The 22296-nt window shown below is 38.9% G+C and overlaps 2 protein-coding genes across 5 annotated transcripts in view; one reads left to right on the top strand and one right to left on the bottom strand.

The window, feature by feature from the left end:
- The window catches only part of LOC116983484 (centromere protein P), a 299674-nt gene that overhangs the window by 178829 nt on the left and 98549 nt on the right, over window positions 1-22296 (bottom strand). The gene's annotated exons all lie outside the window — the stretch shown is intronic.
- On the top strand, window positions 822-15053 carry omd (osteomodulin). Of its 4 annotated transcripts, none has more exons than XM_033037272.1 (4): window positions 822-1022; window positions 4256-4356; window positions 8609-9542; window positions 13827-15053. In XM_033037272.1, exons 3-4 carry the CDS (start codon window positions 8633-8635, stop codon window positions 14066-14068), a joined length of 1152 nt encoding a protein of 383 aa, XP_032893163.1. In that variant the 5' UTR covers window positions 822-1022; window positions 4256-4356; window positions 8609-8632; the 3' UTR covers window positions 14069-15053. The 4 variants fall into 4 exon arrangements, with proteins under 4 accessions (XP_032893163.1, XP_032893162.1, XP_032893165.1 ...); XM_033037271.1 differs by having other exon boundaries at window positions 4256-4359; window positions 8611-9542; XM_033037273.1 differs by lacking the exon at window positions 822-1022 and adding an exon at window positions 1033-1167 and having other exon boundaries at window positions 4256-4359; window positions 8611-9542.

Here is a 22296-nt window from a genome sequence, read left to right as displayed (position 1 = left end):
ATCTGGAACAAATTGACTGAGAGAATAGTGAAGCAGAGGTCCATACAACATTTAATAAATAGCTAGTTGATCATTTGAATACGAAATCATAGAAGTTTGTGGGCCATGTGCTGGAAAATGCGATTAGTACAGGTGGAGTTTGGTGGTAGGCATTAGATGTGGTGGGCTGAACGGCTGGTTTCTATGACTCTGCAAATCTTTGATTCTCATATAATATTCCTATTTCAATAATTATGTCCACTATCATAACTAAATTTTCCCACCATATATGTCAACCAGCTTCTTCATTCTCATCGCCATCACCATCTAATCAAAAGCTCTGCTCCTAACTCCAATTTCTTAATTTAGACCCCTGCCTTTGCCTCACCACTCATTTCCTGCATAATCTGAACTTCCTCCCTAAACTCTGACTCCCATATTCTTGGTTTCCTGTAAGACACACGTTAGAAGTGAGCCACATTCCCATCCTAGTAATTTCTTCTCTGGTCTTATACTCATGCATTGTCATGGAATACTTTTCTATGTTAACACTGCTATCACAAGCCGTTTTCAACACTTTTGTTAAATTACCATTCTGTCCAAATAAAAACACTAAACAGTAGAAATGCATGGCTGGCTTGGGAGCGGCTTTGTGGTGCTTTCTGAGTTTCTCATTAACATGGCTAAGAGGTCCTTGCATAGATTTATTTTTTCAAATTTTCCTGAGCTGTGTTTAAGGATCATCAAATTACATCAGTGAAAAGGTTATTGCTTTGGACTTCATGAACAACTCAATTGAATTAACAGTCAAATACACTTGGCATATCTGGAGACAAGAATAAACCCAACCCACATTGTTCCATTTAAGCTCTCGATTAATTCCTTATGTGTCGTCTCAAAGGAAATATTCCAGATTCCTTATGCACGTAAACTGACAAAAATATTTAACCATAAAGCTGAGCTACAGTCACTGAGCAAATGGCTTTTGGTTTCCGGATTAATCTATACAATGAAGACACCAACAGCTGAGCATTGCTGCTAAGGTGAGGATATACGAAGTAAACAAAACCATTATTAAAGCTCTTTTTTTTGCAACCATATCACAATTTTTGTTATGTGAAACATCTTGCCTGAGAGTCTGGGAATGATTTCAGGATTAATGTTTCCCACAACCAAGAATTTTACCAGGTATGAGGAATAGATTTATTCTAAAGCTGAGAATAGCAATTCATTTCATCGTCCATTTTTGTAATAATTCATCTGTCTGCATGCCATTCAAAGGGATTTTGCATGTGTCTCCATGAAAAAAACCATTTAATTTAAGATTCTGTGGCATGTTTAAATAATGGAAAAAGCTTCTTTTTCTAAATTTAATTGCAATGTGAACTTTCTATGTTTTAAAAATTATTTTAGGAATGCTCCTGAGAATAGCTCTGTAAAAATTATTGCATGGCAGTAATATAATTTTAATAAAGCATTCAGACAATGGTTTAGAATCACAAACTCCAAGAAAATGCTTCAGTTGATTCTGCATAAATATTTAGATGTTACTGCAGTTTAATTATGTATCTTGATGGTCAAGTACTTCAATTCAAAGAAAGGTATTTTCTGATGCTTTGATCTGACGAGAAAAAGGTTTGTTTCATTTTCTTTTCCCTCCAGTTAATATCAAAGTAAACTGATTTCCTGCATCATGCCAGAAGGATGTTTTTTTCTGCATTGGTAATTTAGGCATTCATTCAACTGGAATTTGTAAATGTATGAGTTTTGTTATCACCTATTATCAGCAATACTTCAGAATTAACTTAATTATTAGTCAAGATTGATTGTTTTCAAGTAGTTTGTCAGGGAGTTATGGCAATTCATGAATAAAATCATATGTTGTAAATTATGAGACTAAAAATGTTTCTACAAATCTTTCTGTAAAGATTTCAGCATTCAAGAAGTGAAAAGTCTATAATTTATTTTCCAAAGTATTGTGCTGAACAAGAAAATAAAAACTATATATAAAATCTAAAACTTTAATTCAATTCTCTAATGCATAATTTTACATGTACCTCAATTGTCAAATAGTATGTTATTAGCCATACACAAGATAGATTTAATCATTAAGAAACACTTCTCCCCAACAATGATAAAATGCTAAAATCCACAAATAACAACAGTTCATATAGAACACATTGGATTATGGTCAGCCCGCAGAATTTGTCATTAACTCCAATTATTAAATACAAATAAAATAGCTCAAATAAAATAAGATAGTAATTTAATAACAGCTCTTTGAAAATTAAATAATTAAAATGATAAGAAACTAATATTCTTAAAATTAGAAGAGCAAATTACATAGGAATGCGTAAATCTAACAGAATTTTCAAAGCTCAGGAAGAATATAATAATAGATTCGCATTCGAAAAAATAAAACAATTAGCAATTTTCTCTTTGTAAAATAAATGTTCTCTATTTTCTACAGAGGAATGAAAATCAAATTCAGTAAGTACAGTGGGATGTAGGAAAAAATATATAGAAAGTTACATATTTTGAGTTAATTTTCATAGATGACTTGATTCTTAGTATGGTCAAATTATTGCAAATAGCCATAAATAATTGAACAATTTGGCATGTTGAGTGTTATGACTAAGCATAATCACAAGCACACTTTTGAAAATTTGTTAATGGGCAACAATCAGAATGTTACAGGTTGCTTTCCCCAGACCCCAACTCTCCCTCATTTTGGAGAACTCCAGTAAAAACTAATTCCCCAGTTGCACAGGTCTCACGGACCAGGAAATGTTTTGAACATACCTTACATACCACAGTAGAACTCTTGCCACTACACATTATCCTATGCATTAGTTTTGCCAACCCATTTTCCCATTATTAAATTCTGATTCATTATCAACAAGCATTTCTAACTAACTTCAAAAAGAGGATCTTGAACAGCTGAGCAGGAATCCAGCTGAGCAGCTTGAACAGGAATCAAAACTGATGGAATCAAGATTTAGTTTTTGATTAAGAACAAAATAAGTAGTATTGTTGGAGGGTTATTGTAGCTCATCTATTATAGCTTATCATCCATTTCTATTTAATTCCAACTTAACAAGGCCCTATATTTATGTTGCCTACCTGATGCAATGGGCCTTGAATATCATTGGGATCTTAACCATGAATTCAATAGCATTCTGAACAGAATGTCCATCATGAATAATTTATCTCTACAACTTTGCATGCCAGGAATGGAGGTCATGCTGAGGAGACTTAGGACAGGATTCCCTTAATGATGCCCTATTCCCACCAGTGAAAAATAACTGATTCACAAGCTTTGGCCCAGTTGACGTGACGGACTCAAATGTGACATAAACGCTGATGTAGGAAAAATGTGTTTGTTGTCCACCCTGTTTAAACATCTTTTCAATTAGAACTCTCCACAATGGAATTTAGGATTATTGTGTGACGTTGCATATTGTGTCACATTTAGAACTGAGATGAGAAAAACAGAGTTGTGAATTTGTGGAATTCTCTGCCTCAGAAGGCAGTGGAGGACTATTCACTGGATGCATTCAAAAGAAAGTTAGATGGAGCTCACAGGGCTAACGGAATCAAGGGGTAAGGGGAGAAGGCAGGATCGGGGTACTGATTGTGGATGATCAGCCATGATCACAATCGAAGGGCCGAATGGCCTACTCCTGCACCTATAGTCTATGTTTCTATGTAAGCATTTGCTATTTTACTCACTCAAAACTGTGTGAAACCAGTCAGACATTTAGGTTTCAGTCCCATTCCTGGAGGTTAGCACATAAGATGTAAGACAATACAATAAATGTTGAGTGCTGCATTATCAAACATGGCAATAGCTGTTCTAGAGGGGTAAGTACCATAAATAAAATCTAATTTATAATCCTCTTAATTGGATTTTCAAGCAGCTAAGATACATTTCTCGTCAATTAACTTTAGATTTTCCTTGCATAATACAAATAAATATGGTACACAATTCACCCAGAACAAAGTTTTGTAAATAAAGCTGAAATAAATGATCAACTAACTACTTTGAGAATGAATGATGGATTATTGTTGGCCAGAATAGAAATTCCATTCTATTATTCTCTTATTCTCAGTGAATATTTCACCTAAGCAAGATTTTCATTGTACCTGTACCTCACTGTACTTGTGCACATGACAATAAACTTGACTTGACAAATGGAGTATTTGTTTAACATCTCCATCAGTCTAGAGTTTGTCTCAATATTCTGTGTTGTCTATTTACACAAACCTGTATCAGAGGCAAGATTGCTATAACGGAAGAAATCTGACAATCAAAGACATCATAAGACAATTTGAAGACCATTTTGCCTGGTGCTTTGCCCTTTACCAACTTCCTAAAAGGTAACTGATTCTTTATTTAATTGTCTTATCTAATTTTTCACCAAACAAAAAAAGTTATATTTGTCTCATTATTAGAAGTTACTCTGGTATCAGATGAACCTGGTCCTAGTCAACTGATTGAAATGGCATTTCACAGAATACTGTACAATTTTTCATTGTTATTACAGGATTACATTGATATCTGTATTCAAAATTGTGCTTTGCTCTTTGATGAACATTGTACTTTAAACTACCCTGCTGATCTGCAGAAGACCAGAATGTATTCTTAACTTAGATTTGAAAGGAATTGAAGACTTTAGTTTTATCACGTCTCTTAGGAATCATGCATTTATTAAATCGGTACAACTAATTTCAGAAAGCCCTGTTTTTGGCTGAAAACAAGAATTTAAAAATGTAGATATTTAGAAGAATTGCAGAAGCATACAGAGACATTTTTGAAATCTAAGCATTGCTCTACTATGAGCCATGGTAGGCCTAAGAGCAAATAAGGACAATGGTCAAACACATCTTGGTGCAAGTTAGGAGCCAGACAGTATAATTTTGAATGAGCCGATCTATTGGGAGGGCAGCATAGTGTCGCAGTTGGTACAACTGCTGCCTCGCACGCCGGGGTCCCTGGTTCGATCCGGAGCTTGAGTTCTGTCTGTGTGGAGTTTGCACCCATGTGGGATTCCTCCGGGTGCTCCGGTTTCCTCCCACATCCCAAAGACATGTGGGTTTGCAGGTTAATTGGCCTGTAAATATCCACAAATATATAGAGAGTGGATTAAAAATTGGATAATAGTGTAAATGGGTGATAGGGGGATGACATGGACTTGGTAGGCCAAAAGACCTGTTTCCATGCTATATCTTTAAATCAATCAACCAATCGAAGACCCAGGATAGCCTGACTAAGAGTGAGTGGAAGTCAACATGTTGAATGATATGTGAACATGGGCATGGGTTCCAGGCAATGAGCTGAGGTAGGGCAGAGCAGGCATGGTCATAGAAATGAAAAAGATGATCTTACTAATGGCACCAATATGAAAATGGATTATCAGCTTGGGATCAAACATGGCAAATATTGTAAATTGTCTCACTTTGCCTATCGCTTAAGAGGGAAAGGACGGTGTTGGTTTCCATGGAACAGATTTTGTAAAAACAACTTTTTACGTTCAGTGACAGGAAATTTCTGCTCCTCCTGTATTAAATTTGACGTGCTGATAATTTAGAGACCGTATTAAGGTTGAATAATGTTGCAATGAACTATAGCATATATATTATACCTTGCATTCTGCAGGAAACTTGCAAAGTGCATGGCATTCACATGATCAAAATGATCTACTCTTGCTGCACATGTAGTTACTTCCCATCATCTGTTTAATACAGATGGTCATTAAAAGGCTTTGGCAATGAGGCAAGTGCACAATAATCCTCCAAAGTACTTTGCTAGGGTCTGGATGACCTAATTTGTAAGAGCCAAAACGTTATATATACTTTCAAATGCAGCCTGGGAAAGTGCTCTTCGTCATCATATTTTTATGGTTGTACTGTCCTGCATTGGCTTCAGTTGAGGCTTTGTTGATAATGCAGTTGATCTCATGGAAAATGCTTAAGATCACTGATGTAGTAGATAGAAGTGTAAGGATGCCATATTCAGAATTCAACAGCTCTGAATATCTATTTTATAAATATCCTGAGAGCTGCGATTTGGCTGTCAGGAGCAAATCTGATGACCATATGATGACCATGATTAGAAAAAATGATGATACTGATAATGAATGATATTGCACAAAAAGAAAATGTTTAAATAAACTGAAATTTAAAATAATCTGTCCATAATTAATTCCAGACTTAATTGTGGTAATACCAATTGTACAAGAAGATATCCTTTGGATGACCTTTTCAGTAAAGTAACTTACTGCTTGTCTCCTATAACAAAACCATGTTTAATAACCACAGCTGCAATATCTACCACTGGAGGATTAACATTTAAAACCTAGCCGAGGTAGCTGCAGGTTTGATACAGTACAGTCATAGAATAATGCAGCACGGATATAGGTCCTTCACCCCAACCCGTCAGGCTTACCAAGATCCTCAATCTAAGCTAGTTATGTTTTTCCCTCATTTGGCCCATATCCCTCTAAACCTTTCCTATCCATATACCTATCCAAGTGACTTCTATTCATAATAGATGATGTGTCTCTTCAAAGTTATTACGGTACCTGCATCAACTATCTCCCCTGGCAGCTCATTCTCTATATTCAACACCTTCTGAACGAAAAAGATGCCCCTCAGGTTTCTGTTAAATCTTGCCCTCCTCTCATCTTAAAGCTATGTCCTTTGGCTCTTGATTCCCCAAGCCTGGATTACAGACTCTGTAAATTCACCTCATCAATTCCCCTCATGATTTTACACATATCTATAAGACATGTTCCCAATGTTGGGGAAGTCCAGAACAAGGGGTCACAGTTTAAGGATAAGGGGGAAGTCTTTTAGGACTGAGATGAGAAAAACATTTTTCACAGAGTGGTGAATCTGTGGAATTCTCTGCCACAGAAAGTAGTTGAGGCCAGTTCATTGGCAATATTTAAGAGGGAGTTAGATGTGGCCCCTGTGGCTAAAGGGATCAGGGGGTATGGAGAGAAGGCAGGTACAGGATACTGAGTTGGATGATCAGCCATGATCATATTGAATGGCGGTGCAGGCTCGAAGAGCCGAATGGCCTACTCCTGCACCTATGTTCTATGTTTCTAAGATCACCCTTTAGCCTCCTGACATCCAAGGAATAAAGTCCTAGCTTGCCCAATCTCTCCCTAGTTCAGGCCCTTGAATCTTGACAACATTCTCGTAAATCTTCTCTGCACTCTTTCTAGCTTAATGATATCCTTCGTGTCATAAGATCGCAAGGGAACACAATTAGGCCATTTGGCCGATCAAATCTACTCCACCATTCAATCATGGCTGATCTATCTCTCGCTCCTTACCACATTCTCCTGCCTTCTCCCCATTATTTCTGACACCCACACTAATCAATAATCTGTCTCTGCCTTAAAAGTATCCACTGACAGCCTCCACAGCCTTCTGTGGCAAAGAATTCCACATATTCACCACTCTCTGAATAAATAAATTCCTTTTCATCTCCTTCCTAAAAGAACGTCTTATAATTCTGAGTCTATGACCTCTAGTCCTCGACTCTCCCACTAGTGGAAACATCCTCCCCACATCCACTATATCCAAGCCTTTCACTATTATGTAAGTTTCAATGAGGTACCCCCTCATTCTTCTAAACTCCAGCGAGTACAGGCCCAGTGCTGTCAAAAGCTCATCATATGTTAACCTACTCATTCCTGGGATCATTTGGAAGCGTAAACACAACACTCCGAATGTGGCTTCACCTACATCTTTTACCACTGTAACATAACATCCCATTTCTATTCTGAATACTCTGACAAATGAAGCCAATGTATCTTTATCACAGTATGTACATGTGCCACCACTTTCCAGGAACTGTATATCTGTACTTCTAGATCCCTCTGGCCCCAGGGCCCTACCTTTCACTGTAAAATCCTGCCCTGGTTTGACGTGCCAAAATGTACCACCTCATACTTATCTGCATCAGTCGTTCTTATTGGTTTGTTGTAAACTGTAATTTAGTTATTTCCTTTCTAAAAACTGCTTATCATGCAAATGAATGTGCTTGATTGGTACATCCTGATTCTCCATCAATTTCTAGTGTATATTGATAAAATAGGGTAAAGGAGTATTAGACAGGGTCCTGAATTGAGTAAATATGAAATTATAAGAACAGCTTGTTAGATAAGACAGAATGAATCTGAGCTGTCAATGCTCCTAGAATAAAATTAATGACTTAAAACATCAATATGGTGACGAACTTGGGAGTTTTAGCAGTAAGAAATGTCATGTATGCCCTTCAGTATTGAAGGTATAGTGCTTTGTACACAAGCATCAATTTTACATCTTGTTCCAGTGAAAATACATCAATAATGCCTGAATACTATATAATCAGGCAGAATGAGAAATATATGTTTCAGTGATCAGAAAGCATCTAAAAGGAAGGTTGACCTTCGTTATTTTGGTAATTCCTGAACTGCTCCATCTGGTTACAGGAGGACATTTCATTTAAGAATTAATGTTATCTGTTTCTGTAATGGAGGATTGTCGCATTGCCACTGATTATGTTGTCATATTAATTGATTGTTCTTTTATAATTCATTCTCCATTCTCTTGTCTTCATTTTAATTTCAATAGAAACAACATCGTCAACATAAGAATGGCCTTCGTCACAAGGCTGCCAATTTTAATACTTCTCTTTGGTGTAAATATTCTTTGTAAAGAAACCAATGATGATCCATCTACTCCGCAACATCATCGACGCATCCGTACGCCCATAGATCTTGAGCTTTACAGATCATTTCCCAGAGAGTGTGCCCGTGAATGTCGGTGCATACCATCATTTCCATTGGCTATGTACTGTGATAATCGAAAACTCAAAAATATTCCCAATATTCCAGCGCATGTGAGATATCTTTTCCTTCAGTTCAATGAAATAGAAAGTGTGCCAGAAAATACCTTTGTTAACGCAACATTGCTTCAAGAAATTAATTTGAGTCGTAATAAATTGATGTCTTCCAAGATAGCCAAAGGTGTCTTTGGTAAACTCAAACATCTGATTATTCTTAATCTGGCACACAACAAAATAAAAGACGTACCAGCTCCACTACCCAATAATCTTGAAAGAATTGATTTCAGTTCCAATCTAATTACTAAACTACCTGCGGATACTTTCCGCTCACTGATAAATGTCACAATTTTGGATCTTGGCTATAACAGACTCCCTGATGGTGCAGTTAAGGGAAATCATCTTGGAAAAATGAAGAGTCTCTTACAGTTAAACCTGTGCAGTAATAAACTCAAATCTATGCCCGGAGACCTTCCAGCTTCTCTACTACAACTTTCAGTTGAAAACAACTACATATCATCTATCCCAGCAAATTACTTCAGAAAAACACCACATCTCATCTCATTGAGAATGACACATAATAAACTCAAACAAGTTCCATATGGTTTGTTCAACCTCTCAAAACTGATGGAACTGAAACTAGGTCACAACCTACTCACTAAAACCTTCTACGTTTCAAGGAATCTAGAACATCTGTATCTCAACAATAATGACTTTACAAGTATGCACACTATTATGATACATTCTCACTAACTGATAGTTATGATGTAAAAAAAAAAAAAGAGTTGCATGTCCACACTGAGGCGGTACTAACCTTAACTTGTTTTGATGAATAGTTTTCCGTACAAAAAGAAACTTGCATCTCATAAAAGCACCGCACTATAAATGGAAATACTTTTTTTTTAAATGATGTAGTTACACCTTAGACCAAAGTAATGTAAGTAATCAGCAGATATGTATTTGTGAAGAGAAAAACATAATTTTACCACGTTCGTTAATATAATCACATAGATTTTCACACCCACACTTAGCTATTTCTGTTTTTCTCTGAAATAAATGGACTTTATTTGTATTCAGGTGTAAAATCTCACCACAACCAAGCTGTAAGTATAAATATTCTTGTGGGATTATGATTTGGTCACAATAACTGAACCATGGCTGAAAAATAGATACCACATTTCCAGGATAGGAGGTGTTCAGCAAAAGAATAGGACAGGAGGATGCAGATAGGGAGAGAGAAAAGACTGCTTGAGAGAGAGAAAAAGACTGCTTGAGAGGGGGAGAGATGAGCCAATGTATGCATCAACACAAGATATCTTGACACATAAGTGATTTCCAGATTTCCACCTTGCATCTTTCATTTCCAAGAGAATGCTGCCAAATCCCATTCAAAGGGGTCGTGCAAGAGAAAAGGCATAGGAGGAGATAACAGAAAAGGCCAGAAATTTCAGCAGGACAGACAGCTTATTTAGAGAGAGAACCTGAGTTAACATTTCAGGTACAAGAACCGTTGTTATTTCTGGGAAACAGACAAAACAAGTTATTTGGAAACAATATATAGGGCAAAATTAAAAGGTGCATAACAAATTTGAGCTGGAATGTATTTGATAACTGCAAATTACAGTGGATTTGATAATCAGCTTAATTTTCTGCCAACAGTTTGCAATCCCTTACAACACTGTCAAGAATGGGCAGCAAATATAGTGTCTTAATTTCAGCACCATAACTGAAAACATTATCACAGTTTCTTAAAATACCATTAGTCAAATGTCAAAGGCAGTATGCTATCATTTTCACATAGAGAGCAGACAAATTACTGCCCCCCCCCCCCCGTAATGCTGCTGCCACCTCACACCTCCAGCAATCTGGGTACAATCCCAACATTTAGTGTAGCTGGAGTAACTAAGTGTGTTAGCTGCATCTCTGGAGAACATGAATAGGTGACGTTTCTGGTCAGGAGCCCACTTCAGACTGATTATGGTTGAGTGTTTTGGGGAAGAAAGCTGAAAGAGAGGAGAGGCAGGACAAAGTGTGACAGGTAATAGCTAGACAAAGGTGAGGGGGATTTTGATAGGCAGATGGATGGAACAAAGACCAGAGATAAAAGAAGAAGGTGTGCGACAGGATTGAAGAGTAGGAATTGTGAAGCCAGGATTGCAGGTTACTTTTTTTTTGCAAACAGACAAACGAGATAGATATTCGTGTAGGAATGGAATTAATGGTGAGACATTAATGAGGCCATGCTTGTGTATTGTGTATAGTTTTCGATACCCTGCAATAGGTAAGAAGTTATCAATTTGGAAAAAGCGCAAAGAAGATTTGTGAGAATGTTGGTAGGATTTGAGGGCTTGGGTTATAAAGGGAGGTTTGACTATTGACATTGGACAATGCCCTGCCTAGACCATTGGAACCTTAGGGATGGCCTTGTAGAGGTCAAAATTCCACACAAAAGGAGTCCAAAGAGGGCATAGGTTTAAGTGAGTGCATATCTGGAATGAGTTGCCAGAGAAAGTGGTTGAGGCAGGTACAATAACATTTTTTTTAAAGACATTTGGACGTACATGGATAGGAATGATTTTGAGGGATTTGTGCCACATGTGGGTAAATAGAACTACACATCTTGGTCAGTATGGACGAGTTGGACCTAAGGACCTGTTTCAGAGCTATATTACTCAATTACATTATTACTCTAGGACCTGGCATAAATACCAATGGCCTCCTTCTAAGTGACTTTGAGAAATATGCCAATTCCTTTGGCTACCAGGCAGGGAAAATTGTGTTTTTATGAACATGCAGGTCTTGCAAATTTTATTCCAGGGTATATTCTTCTAATTACATTTCATGCTTGTCAATTAATCAGTTTAATGTTTAAAAAGTTAACTGTAGAAAGCTGCTATTGGGGAACATACAGCAACTGAGAAAAAAATTAAGTGGTGAGGTTGAAGCACACCAGTGGGAATAAGTGAATGTTAGATCAAGGTAATATTCAAACTGCTGAGAGGAAAACAAAATTCATAAATAGAAACACTGAGGGCTGTGAAGATGGTGTAGTTGGTGGAATGCAATGGGAGAGGATCCACACCTAATGCTTAGAGAACTTGCTGTTTAAAAAGCTTGAGGCACCTACCATATATGTGGCTCCCAAAGACTACATGATGTGTCCTTAAGTTCCCACATGCTGCCGAAATGGCAAAAAGTTTCAGCTATCCTTCCATAATTCAAGGATCTTTCATCCCTTTTATGAAACTACCTTGATTAAACTAATCAAACCACATCTTTTTGTCTTTTTATGACCTTTCTCTTCCCAGTTTAAGCAGGAGGTTTGAGTTGGAAAGCAGCACCTTTGACTGACTGACTAAATATCCATATTAAGCAATGTTCAAACCTGCACCCTTCCCATATCATTAGAATTTATCCAGATTTTCCAAAATACAAAAGCTGCATCACCTTCTCCCATTTTATCATATTTCCACAGTTGAAATTCCAAACTAAAGATATGTATCATTAATCAGATGTTTGTGGGCAAAATTCTACAATAATTCTGATTAGTATTATGTTCATCTGGCAAATCAGTTAACAGGATACCATCATTAGTAAATTCAGTAGGTACTGTTCATCTGAAAACCTTGACAGTCAATCTCCGAAGACAAATCTACCAAATCTAAACCCAAATTATCCAATCTATCCACCAAATCTATGACCAATCTAAGTTGTGCAAATACATTGTCAGTAAAGGAAAGCAAGAAATTTACTTGGGCCCTGGCAGAGAATCTTGATGAAGGCCTGTGACCAGTGATGTGCTGCAGGGATCGGTGGTTGTTCTCGATTATTTGTTATGTATGTTAATGATTTAGATGAGAATGTAGTTCATGGTTAATAGTTTGTAGATGACTGCAAAATTGGAGGTAGTGTGGTAAATGTGGTACAACAGGGAGACCTTGGAGTACGAATACAGTTTCCTGCAAATGGTAACACAGATTCAGATTCAAACTTTATTGTCATTGTGCAGTGTACAGTACAGAGACAACAAAATACAGTTAGCATCTCCCTAGAAGGGAGTCAGGGAGGTGAAGAAGCCACATAGTATGCATGTTTTCATCGGTCAGGCACAGGAGTTGGAACATCATGTAACAGCTGTATAAGATATACCCCACTTGGTATATTGTGCGCAGTTCTAGTCACCATGCTATAGGAAGAATGTAATTGTTTTAGAGAAGGTGTAGAGAAATGTCACAAGGAAGTTGTAGGGCTTGACGTTCAGAAGAGAGTGGATAGGGTAGGGTTGTATTTCCTGAAGCAAATGAGGCTGAAGGAGAACCCTAAAGAGGTATATAAATTATGAGGAGCACAGATAAGGTGGACGTCACAGCCTTTTTTTCAAGGGATGGATGTCTAAAACTTGAGGGCATAGGTTTAAGGTGAGAGAGAAAAGATTTAATGTGAGCCTGAGGGGCAACTTTTTTACACAAGAGCCGGTAGACTGCCAGAGGAAGCTGCAGAGATGTGTACAATGACAATGTGTAAAATACATTTGGACAAGCACACAGATAGGACAGGTTTAGAGGGATATGGGTCAAATGTAAGAAAATGGGACTAACTCAGATAGACCCATCAATTGGTAATGACAAGCGGGTCTGTTTCCGTGCCATGTAACTCTATGACTGAAGCATATCAAAAAGACAACTTAATTTTTTTTAATTAAATGTGAAACTAAGGAATATTATGGCACTGGAGCCAGCGCATGAGCTAGCACGGATTATGAGAGGTCAAGTATGGGATCTTTTTCAGCAATAGAGCTCAGCTATTGATTGTTAAATCCAACAAATTTGTAATTCCAGCAGAAACAAAAGCATAGACATTGATCCATTCAAACACAGTGAGCTTATCTTGAACTAAATCTTTTCTTAAACATTGCAGTAACACCTATGTGTTATGCCTTTTGAATGAAAAATAGAACATACACAGTTCAACGGATTGCTAATAATGTCTTTCTTTTGCTTTGCAGCACTTAATGTTACTTTGATGTGTCCTACAACTGATATAACAAATCCAAACCATCTGACCTATATTCGGCTTGAGAAAAATAAGCTGCGAGGCCCTTTAAATACGTATATCTATGCCTGCTTTCCTCGTCTTCGAAACCTTGTTTTTGGTGAACAGTATACTGCACGAGTCGTTGAAACCCAAGAAGTTCCTAGATTGGTTGGAATGCCAATATTACAGCCAAATGGAGAATCAAATCGCTGAATCAATTACCAACTATAATCTACAATATGTACTAACAACTTCTAAACATCATGTGAAGCTATATTTTTTCTATTACATAAAAGTCTAAGTCACATAAGAAAAAAAAAAGTGCAATTCTTATTGCTTTTTCCCCTCAATCTTCAAAATTGTGATATTGCAGAAAATTATTCTGATATTTTCAATGAACTTAAAAATAAGAATTGCAAGGTAAAATTAGCAGGGCATATGAATATGTCCACTATATTTCCTAAATTTAAGCTCTCATCCCTACTTCACCTGTCCAGAAACAGGATACATTTAATTACTCTCATCTTCCACCCAATTACTGTGAAAATTTAATGAGTCAATCCCACCCATTTCTGACACTCGCTTTCAATGGAACAAAACTCCAAAGACATCTTAAGGTATACTCCCTGCTGAGTATTTCAGGCCTAACCTTTTTGTTTTATTTTCAGAAAATAAAACAATTAGTTTAATTAGATAGGACAAGAAAAGTCTATGGTGCCACTGCACTGCAAAATGTATGAAGAAGCAGTACTGGCTAAATTTGAAACATAACCATGAAATAGACAATCTCAAAATCAGTAATTCCATGCACATGGCAACCAGGATAAAGCCATTTAACATCTGCATTGAAGTTATGTGGGGGCATATGCTTAGATTAATGTTACTCTAATTTTAATTCTCAAGATTTTTCTTTTAATTTAGCTTATTTCTTGAAATCTTACAAACAAATCTGACATTCTTAAGGACACATTCAAGTTGATAATTTTGTACAAAGAACTGCAAGAGAGTGTGATTACTTACCCCTTTTCATATGTAACTGCAATATCTTAATTTACTTATATATTGCATATATTCTAATAGCCTATTACTATTTTCGACCGTAAGCAACTTTGTTGTTTTGAAGGTGGAAGATCCATCCACATTTCATCAAATTTTATTTAACTAAATAAAATATGTTTATATGCTGAAATTCTCAAAACCTTTGTATCAACTTTATTGAGTAAAACATTGCTCGAATACATACCAAGAAAGATTTGACCATGCTTTTCACAACCTCGGATCTTCATAATGCAGAAGCCAACCTCAGCACTTCATAATACAGAAGCTCTTTGTAAAGTACTCTGAAGTGCAGTCACTGAGGGGAACGGGAAGAGGCAACAGGAACCATGAAGGAAATGCACTGCAAAAGATAACGGGTGCAATGGAAAAAAGGACAGGACAAATAAAATGGGTTTGGGGGATAGACAAAAAGGGAGAGAATGGTGGATAACGGTGGAATATGATCTACATTGACCATCAGTCAGAAAATATATTTGGGTGATCCAATTCAGACCTCTAAATAACAATTCAATCAATTGAATTCACACCCGATGCAATCAGGAAATGGCTGTATGTATTGGACAGTATGCAGTGACTGCAGAGCCTGATAATATCCTGGCTGTAGTAAAAACATTTTGCTAGAATTAAACAATTATATTGCTGCTACAACCTGATATCTAAATGGCAATGTTGGTGGTAGCTCTCCAGTGCTTTGAGGTGTCTGCTGTAGATAGCTCTTGTTTCAATGCTATACAGGTAGGCAGAGATCAATGCTGAGTTTGCAGTCTTGATCTTAAAACACTTTTTACCTAAGACAGCCTGGGACATCAATGACAATGAAGAATTTCATCAACAGATGTCTGCCTTCATTAAGAGGTGTCTCCCAAGATCTGGGAAGCGGGTCACTTTACCATTGGAGAGTGATGTCTAAATATAATGCCATATTCTCTTACATGCTTCAGAGAATGATTCAATAATGTTTGTAGCTTGAATTTCAATGGTGCCTATACCCAAATATCATCTAGGTACAGATTTATGATGACGTTGGAGTGACATTGGTTCTCAGTATGCCAAATGAAACAATATCAGTATCCTCTCACCAAGCCGAACTCGAGGGCCTAACTACATTCGGTCAGCTTTAACATGAAGACCGTTTTGGTTGCATGCTCATCATCAAACTCTTAAATCAAACGGAAAGATAACCAGATTCATAGTAGAAAGGATTTAAATGCATTTTCAAATCCACCATGTAAAAGAAAGACACCTCCATTGACTTACAAAAGTCGATGCCACATGGACCATTGAAAATGGAGGAAGAGCATTCAGGATGGCATTGAGAACCTCAAATTCATTTTTCATGTACACACAGAAGCCCTGATTAATTCTCATTGGCCCATCTGATTAAGCACCTTCTACCAACAAGTGGCAGAGAACTCAACAACTTATGTCACCTCAAACTCAACAGAAATCATAATTGATCCAAGGGGCTGCGTGTGAATAATACAAATACAACAATTACACTAACATGTCAATTAGAGTGGATGGAAAAGGTGCATATATTCAGATGCGAAGGTGCGAAGTACAGTCTGAAGAAGGGTTTTGGCCCGAAACGTTGCCTATTTCCTTCACTCCATAGATGCTGCCGCACCCGCTGAGTTTCTCCAGCAATTTTGTCTACCTTCAATTTTCCAGCATCAGCAGTTCCTTCTTGAACAAACTGCTTATATTGAAATATCTTTATTGAACACTGTTGATCTGTGGCATGAAATAATTATATTATCTTTGAAAAAAGTTAATTATTAAACTAATAATGTGAAAATCTAACCTTGTTCTAACATGCATTAAGCCCATGGATGATTCTTTGCAGATTGTTTATCACCCGATATTGAGAAGCAATACCCTTATCATGGAACATGGAATAGCACAGCAAAGGAATTGGCTCTTTGGCCCACGATGCCTGTGCCAAACATGATGCCAAATGAAGCCATTCCCTACTGCCTGCACATGGTTCATACCTCTCCATAAATAATAAAAACGCATATATACAAAACATATGTCCCTACATATTCATGTGCCTATCCGAAAGACTCTTAAATGTTACTAACATACCTACTTGCACTACCATCCTTGACAAAACATTCCAGGCATCTATCGCACTGTCTCAATGGAACACCACTGATCTTAGACCTTCAGCCAGAATGACATTCTTCCATCAAACACTATCCTTCTATATGTAAGCCAGTTCTGAATATAATCTTCAAAGTCAACATGGATCCCATGAATCTTAACCTTTTGGGATCAGCCCACCATGTGGAACCTTGTCAAATGCCAAACTATATCCTTGTAGATAACATTCAGTGATTCCCTTAACAATCACCATTGCGAACTGATCAAAAAAATTCAATCAAGTTTGACATCACCTGCCCTGGAGGATGCCCTGCTGACTCCTTTATACACCTATTCTCTTCCAAAAGCCCTAGAAAGCAAACCTGATATTCTATTTATTTCCAGTGCACAGATATTTCAGTCTGGAGAATGAATCCAATCCCAAACGTCAGATATATTTCTACACAATGCTGCTTGACCCACTGGCTTCCTCCAGCTTCTTCCATTTCTTGAGTCTCCACAGATATTTCCCCTAGAATTCGCAAAGGAATTACAAATTCCTGCATTTACATCTGGTGAATGAAGTAAAACACTTTTGCAGCAACTTCACCGGAACTGTGCACTTTTATTTACTTTCAGGCCCATCAACTGCTGTGCAGTAATGTAACACCATTGATCATCTGTCATGAATATTGAAAATCAGTTTGCATTTACACCAATCAAGTCTCAATATGTTTCAGTGATAATCACTTATTTTTTGAAATATAACTACTATTTTGCAGAAGGAAAATTAATTTGCACATAGGTAGGTCCCATAAATGATGTTGGCAATGAAAACAAATTGGCTAATGCACCAGGAGTACTGATGCATTTTAAAAGGAGACATTTTTTTACATCCCTGAACGTTTTAACATTATGTGCTGCCTGATTTACGACATTCTGAAAATGTTCTCTCGCCGAGTTCAGTGGTAGTGAAGTGCTGGGGGAAATGGTTGAGGCAGATAAAGTAACAATATTTATAATATGTTTGGATAGATATATGGATAGGAAAGGTTTACAGGGATATTGGTCAAACACAGGTAAATAGGACTACCTTGGTCAGCATGGATGACCTGGGCCAAAGGGCCTATGGACTATATAACTCCATATTAATTTATTTACTAGTTGAGACTGTAGTTGACAAAGTCAACTTTGTTTGCCCACACGGTTATAGGATGCTCCTACTAAGATGTTGGGAAGGGAGTTCCACAATATTTAAATGTAATAATCAAAAAGGAACAGTAACATATTTCTAAGTAAGCATGCATGTGATTTGAAGGGAAAGGTGCAGATTGTGGTGTTCCCACAGTGCCTACTGCTCTTGTCCTTTTTCAGTGTTGGAGGTGATGGATTTAGGAGGTGCTGACACAACAAACTGGATTACTGAGATGCTTTCTGCAGTTGCGAGCACGCAAGCCCAATGGTGGTGTGGTGAGTCAGCCAAAACTATAAAATCAGGTTTGGGAATTGGCTGTGATTTTTCTAATTACAATGATGAAAACCCAAGCAAGATGACAACAATACTGCAACACCCTAATTCAGACCAGTACCTCACATGCATGTTTGCATTAAGACTTCAATATTTTAGTACATATGTTTTTTAATTTATATATGTAATACTTACCCCCCGCAACGTATTTTATAAAACAGAAATAAGAATTTATCAAAATAAGAACATATATTGTGCGTTGAACTTAATGGTTAACTCTTACTTCATTTATCCCGTAATGTTCTTAAAATATTTTGGAATGAGTTATGACAAGTAGAAAGAAATTCTGTTCAGAACAATTATTTAATTATTTTAACATAATTTAGCACAAAGTAATTTAAAAAAGGAGATATGAAACAAAATGCAACATTTTACTTCGGAGTCACGTGAGTGACTACGTGAAGAAGCCCCGCCAGTTCACATGCGCGTCATTATCGTCACTCGCATGGCGAAGCTCCGCATTGGCAGGCACCTCGCTCCTGCCAGCGGTAAGTTTAAACTTCAGGTAAGTTTACTATTTCTTACCTGGTTTTGATCCCGTGCTGGAACCTCTCTTTAGAGGTTTCCTGTCGGTAGTTTGCGAAGCTGTGGGGAGACTCCGGATCCGACCGCGGAAGCGGGTAGCTGGAGAAGTCGGGTTCGTGATCTCAGTCACTGACAACACGGTCAGTGACTTCCAAACGCTGGGGAAATATCCCAGTTGGGTGGCACTGCAGCACAGCGATAAAGTTGCTGCCTTGCAGTGCCAGAGACCCAGGTTCAATCCTATCTATGGGTACTGTTTGTACAGGATTTTTACCTTCTCAGAGGACAACGTGGGTTGCCTCTGAATGCTCCGTTTTAGAACGGTTAGCCCTATTACCGGGAGGGTTCCCCTCCAGTAATATATACAGATGCTGGGGTTCCCCGCAGTGGTGGGGTAAAACTGATTACAATGGTCAGTCCTAGTGCCGGGAGGGTTCCCCTCCGGTAATATATACAGATACTGGGGTTCCCAGGGAGGGGAAATCCAGCAGTCATGCGGCTCCCAGACCGCAGTGGTCTCCAGGATATGGGATAAAACTAACCAGAAGGGTCAGTCCTAGTGCGGGGAGGGTTCCCCTCCGGTAAGGTATAAAAATTTGGAGGTTGGCCAGGATGGAGCTCCTAATGGAGAGGATGCTCCATCTAGACACACTAGGGAGTTGTGTCAGCGCGGGCCTATGGGAGAACCCGCGCCAGCAGTGCCTAGGACAGGGCTGCTTCATTTGGATGCCTAGTCTATGACAGCGCCGGCCTTTGGGAGAGCCCGCGCCAGCAGTGCCTTGTAACAGGGCTGTTTAATGTTTTCCTTTTTAGAGGAGGGAGCATGCCGGGTCAGTATAAATCTGACACCGAGTCTGAGGGTAGAGCTGTGGAGCATACCCCAAGGGATGAAGGGCACGTGTCAGAAGTACCATTCCTGGCAGCAAGGTTTGCCATCCCAACACAATGCAGTGAACATTGTGGGGACATTAGAGACAGCCGCCAAATCTTCTATTCAGGTAAGACCTATTCAACAGGGAAAACCTGGAGGACGAATCACAAGCTGTTGGACCAATACAGGCCAACAACGAGCAAAGCTTGATAGTTTCGGCGACAACCCACGTCTTCATCGGCAGTAAGCGGTTCACTGAAGCTGGTGGCAGCAGGAAAGCAGGCCAGAGGCTCCACGCACTCTGCCAGTTCTACTCTACAACTAAGTTACATGTTGATAAGATTTACACTTGGTTGCACAATATACAAATGATTAAGACATTATCATCTCCTTAGAGGCATCTAACCATGTAAAAACGGGACATTACTAGCATTCCAAGCAGGTTGGAATTGGGCCAGAATTGTGTTTTGAGGCAGGCTCATTATTTTTGGCCAGGATTGCCTTCGAATCAGGCTCGGGAAAATGGGCAGAGAAGGCAGGTCCAGAATTGGGGCCAGAATTGTCTTTCGACACAGGATTATGGCCAGAGTTGTCTTTTAAGACAGGGCAGAATTATCAGATAAGCTCAGTATTATGGCCAGAATTGTCTTGCAAGACAGGCTCGGAAATCAGGCCAGAGTTGTCATTTAAGGCAGGCACAAAATGATGGCAGGCGTGGCCTGTTCATTGTGAAAGATGGCTGATTGGGCGGCGCGACAGGAAAATTGGGCGGCACGACTCTTGTCAGCAGCGGCCTCTGCAGTCCGTCTGTGTTTTTTAATTTTTTGTCTCGTTTTTATGTAGTTTTTGTTATTTTTTTTGTTGGGGTATGTGTGTGGGAGGGGGTAACTTTAAAATCTTTCCCTGCACGGGAGACCCGACCTTTTCTTTGTCGGGTCTCCGTTGTCGTTGGGGCTGCAACGTGGAGCGGCCTCCAACAGGAACGACCTGGGGCTCCAGTTGTGGAGCTGCCGACTACTCACCTCACCGTCGCGGAGTTGGCCGAGTCCGGAGCGGGTGGAGCGGTGGTGGAGCGCTGCTGCCACACGACCCCCGGAGATTCGGAGGCTGCAACTGCGGGTCTGGCGGACGGCGGCACCGGGAGCCCGCGGGTCCCTGCTGGGAGACCACTTTTCGGGGCTTCCGCAACGGCGACTTCTCCCGCCCGAGTTGCGGGGTTGAAGAGCACCTGGAGCGGGGCCTTACAGCACCGCCCCGCGCGGCTTGGAATGGCCGCGGGACTTTGCGAGCGCACGCCGGGGGCTCTAACAACAAGACCCGGTGTGCGACCTTACATCACCCGGCATGGCTTTAATGGCCGCGGGACAATCGCCATTGCCAGCCGGGGGCTTTGACTTTGACTCTGACATCGGGGGGGGGGGGGGAGGGGGGGGGGGGGGGGAGTGCAGTGGAAAGATTAGTTTTTTGGCCTTCCATCACAGCGATGTGATGGATGTTTGTGTAAATTGTGTTGTGTCTCGGGTCTTTTTGTTTTGTAATGTATGGCTGCAGAAACGTCATTTCGTTTGGACCTCAAGGAGTCCAAATGACAAATAAATTGAATTGTATTGTATTGTATTAACAACTGATTTTCATAGGGTGTTCCCATTTACAGGGATCATCGGAGATATTTGGAGGAGGCAATTGCTATGATGAGGCAATAATAACAGTATGATGACAATAAGCATTCAAAGCGGACTACTCAGAGTTCAAAAACACTGTTATGTCTTGTCTGGATGATATTTTAACGCCGTATTTTTGCTAAAATCCATAGTTTCAGTCTCAAACTATATTTAAGAAATTGGGCTCCTCTATCCAATTAAAAATTAAGTTGTTACCAAATAGACTTGTTGGTCATTGGGATTTACCTTAGCTATTAATTGGCCTATGACACCGCCCTGGGCAACAGATTGGAGTTAAAAGAAACCTGTAACAGCCTTGTTGTTATAATAAGCCTCTATTCATTAAGGCTAATTGGCAATACAATAGCTGTGATTCAGCTGTGCACGTGGAAGAACTTACATCATGCTAAATGGCAAACTTCTAAAAGTGCCATGTAGGTCATTGTTAATACACCTATGCTATTACTAGCTGAAGCTACAAAAGTCACAATGATGGACAAACAGTATTTAGAATTGCTCCAGCAGTTGGTCAGTAAATATTTCAGTTATATTGCAAAATAATGCTAATGGCTAACATGGGAAATTGCTGATTGGCATCTCCAGTTTGGAGGTGGAGGAGATTTGCATGAGTTACCAATTCTTCAGTTATTGGTATCAACTATCTATAGACCCTACGTGCATTCTATGGGTTGAAGAGTGATTGAGCGAATAT

Source organism: Amblyraja radiata, chromosome 18, assembly GCF_010909765.2.
Source record: "Amblyraja radiata isolate CabotCenter1 chromosome 18, sAmbRad1.1.pri, whole genome shotgun sequence".
Classification (NCBI taxonomy): Eukaryota; Metazoa; Chordata; class Chondrichthyes; order Rajiformes; family Rajidae; genus Amblyraja; species Amblyraja radiata.
Note: the sequence above shows the minus strand (reverse complement) of the source record. Positions and strands in the feature narration are given on the sequence as shown.

Coding starts and splice junctions, on each gene's coding strand:
- omd (XM_033037274.1), top strand. CDS start 8,633: ATGGCCTTCGTCACAAGGCTGCCAATTTTAATACTTCTCTTTGGTGTA. Junction 9,543..13,826: donor CAACAATAATGACTTTACAA/GTATGCACACTA, acceptor TTTGCTTTGCAG/CACTTAATGTTACTTTGATG.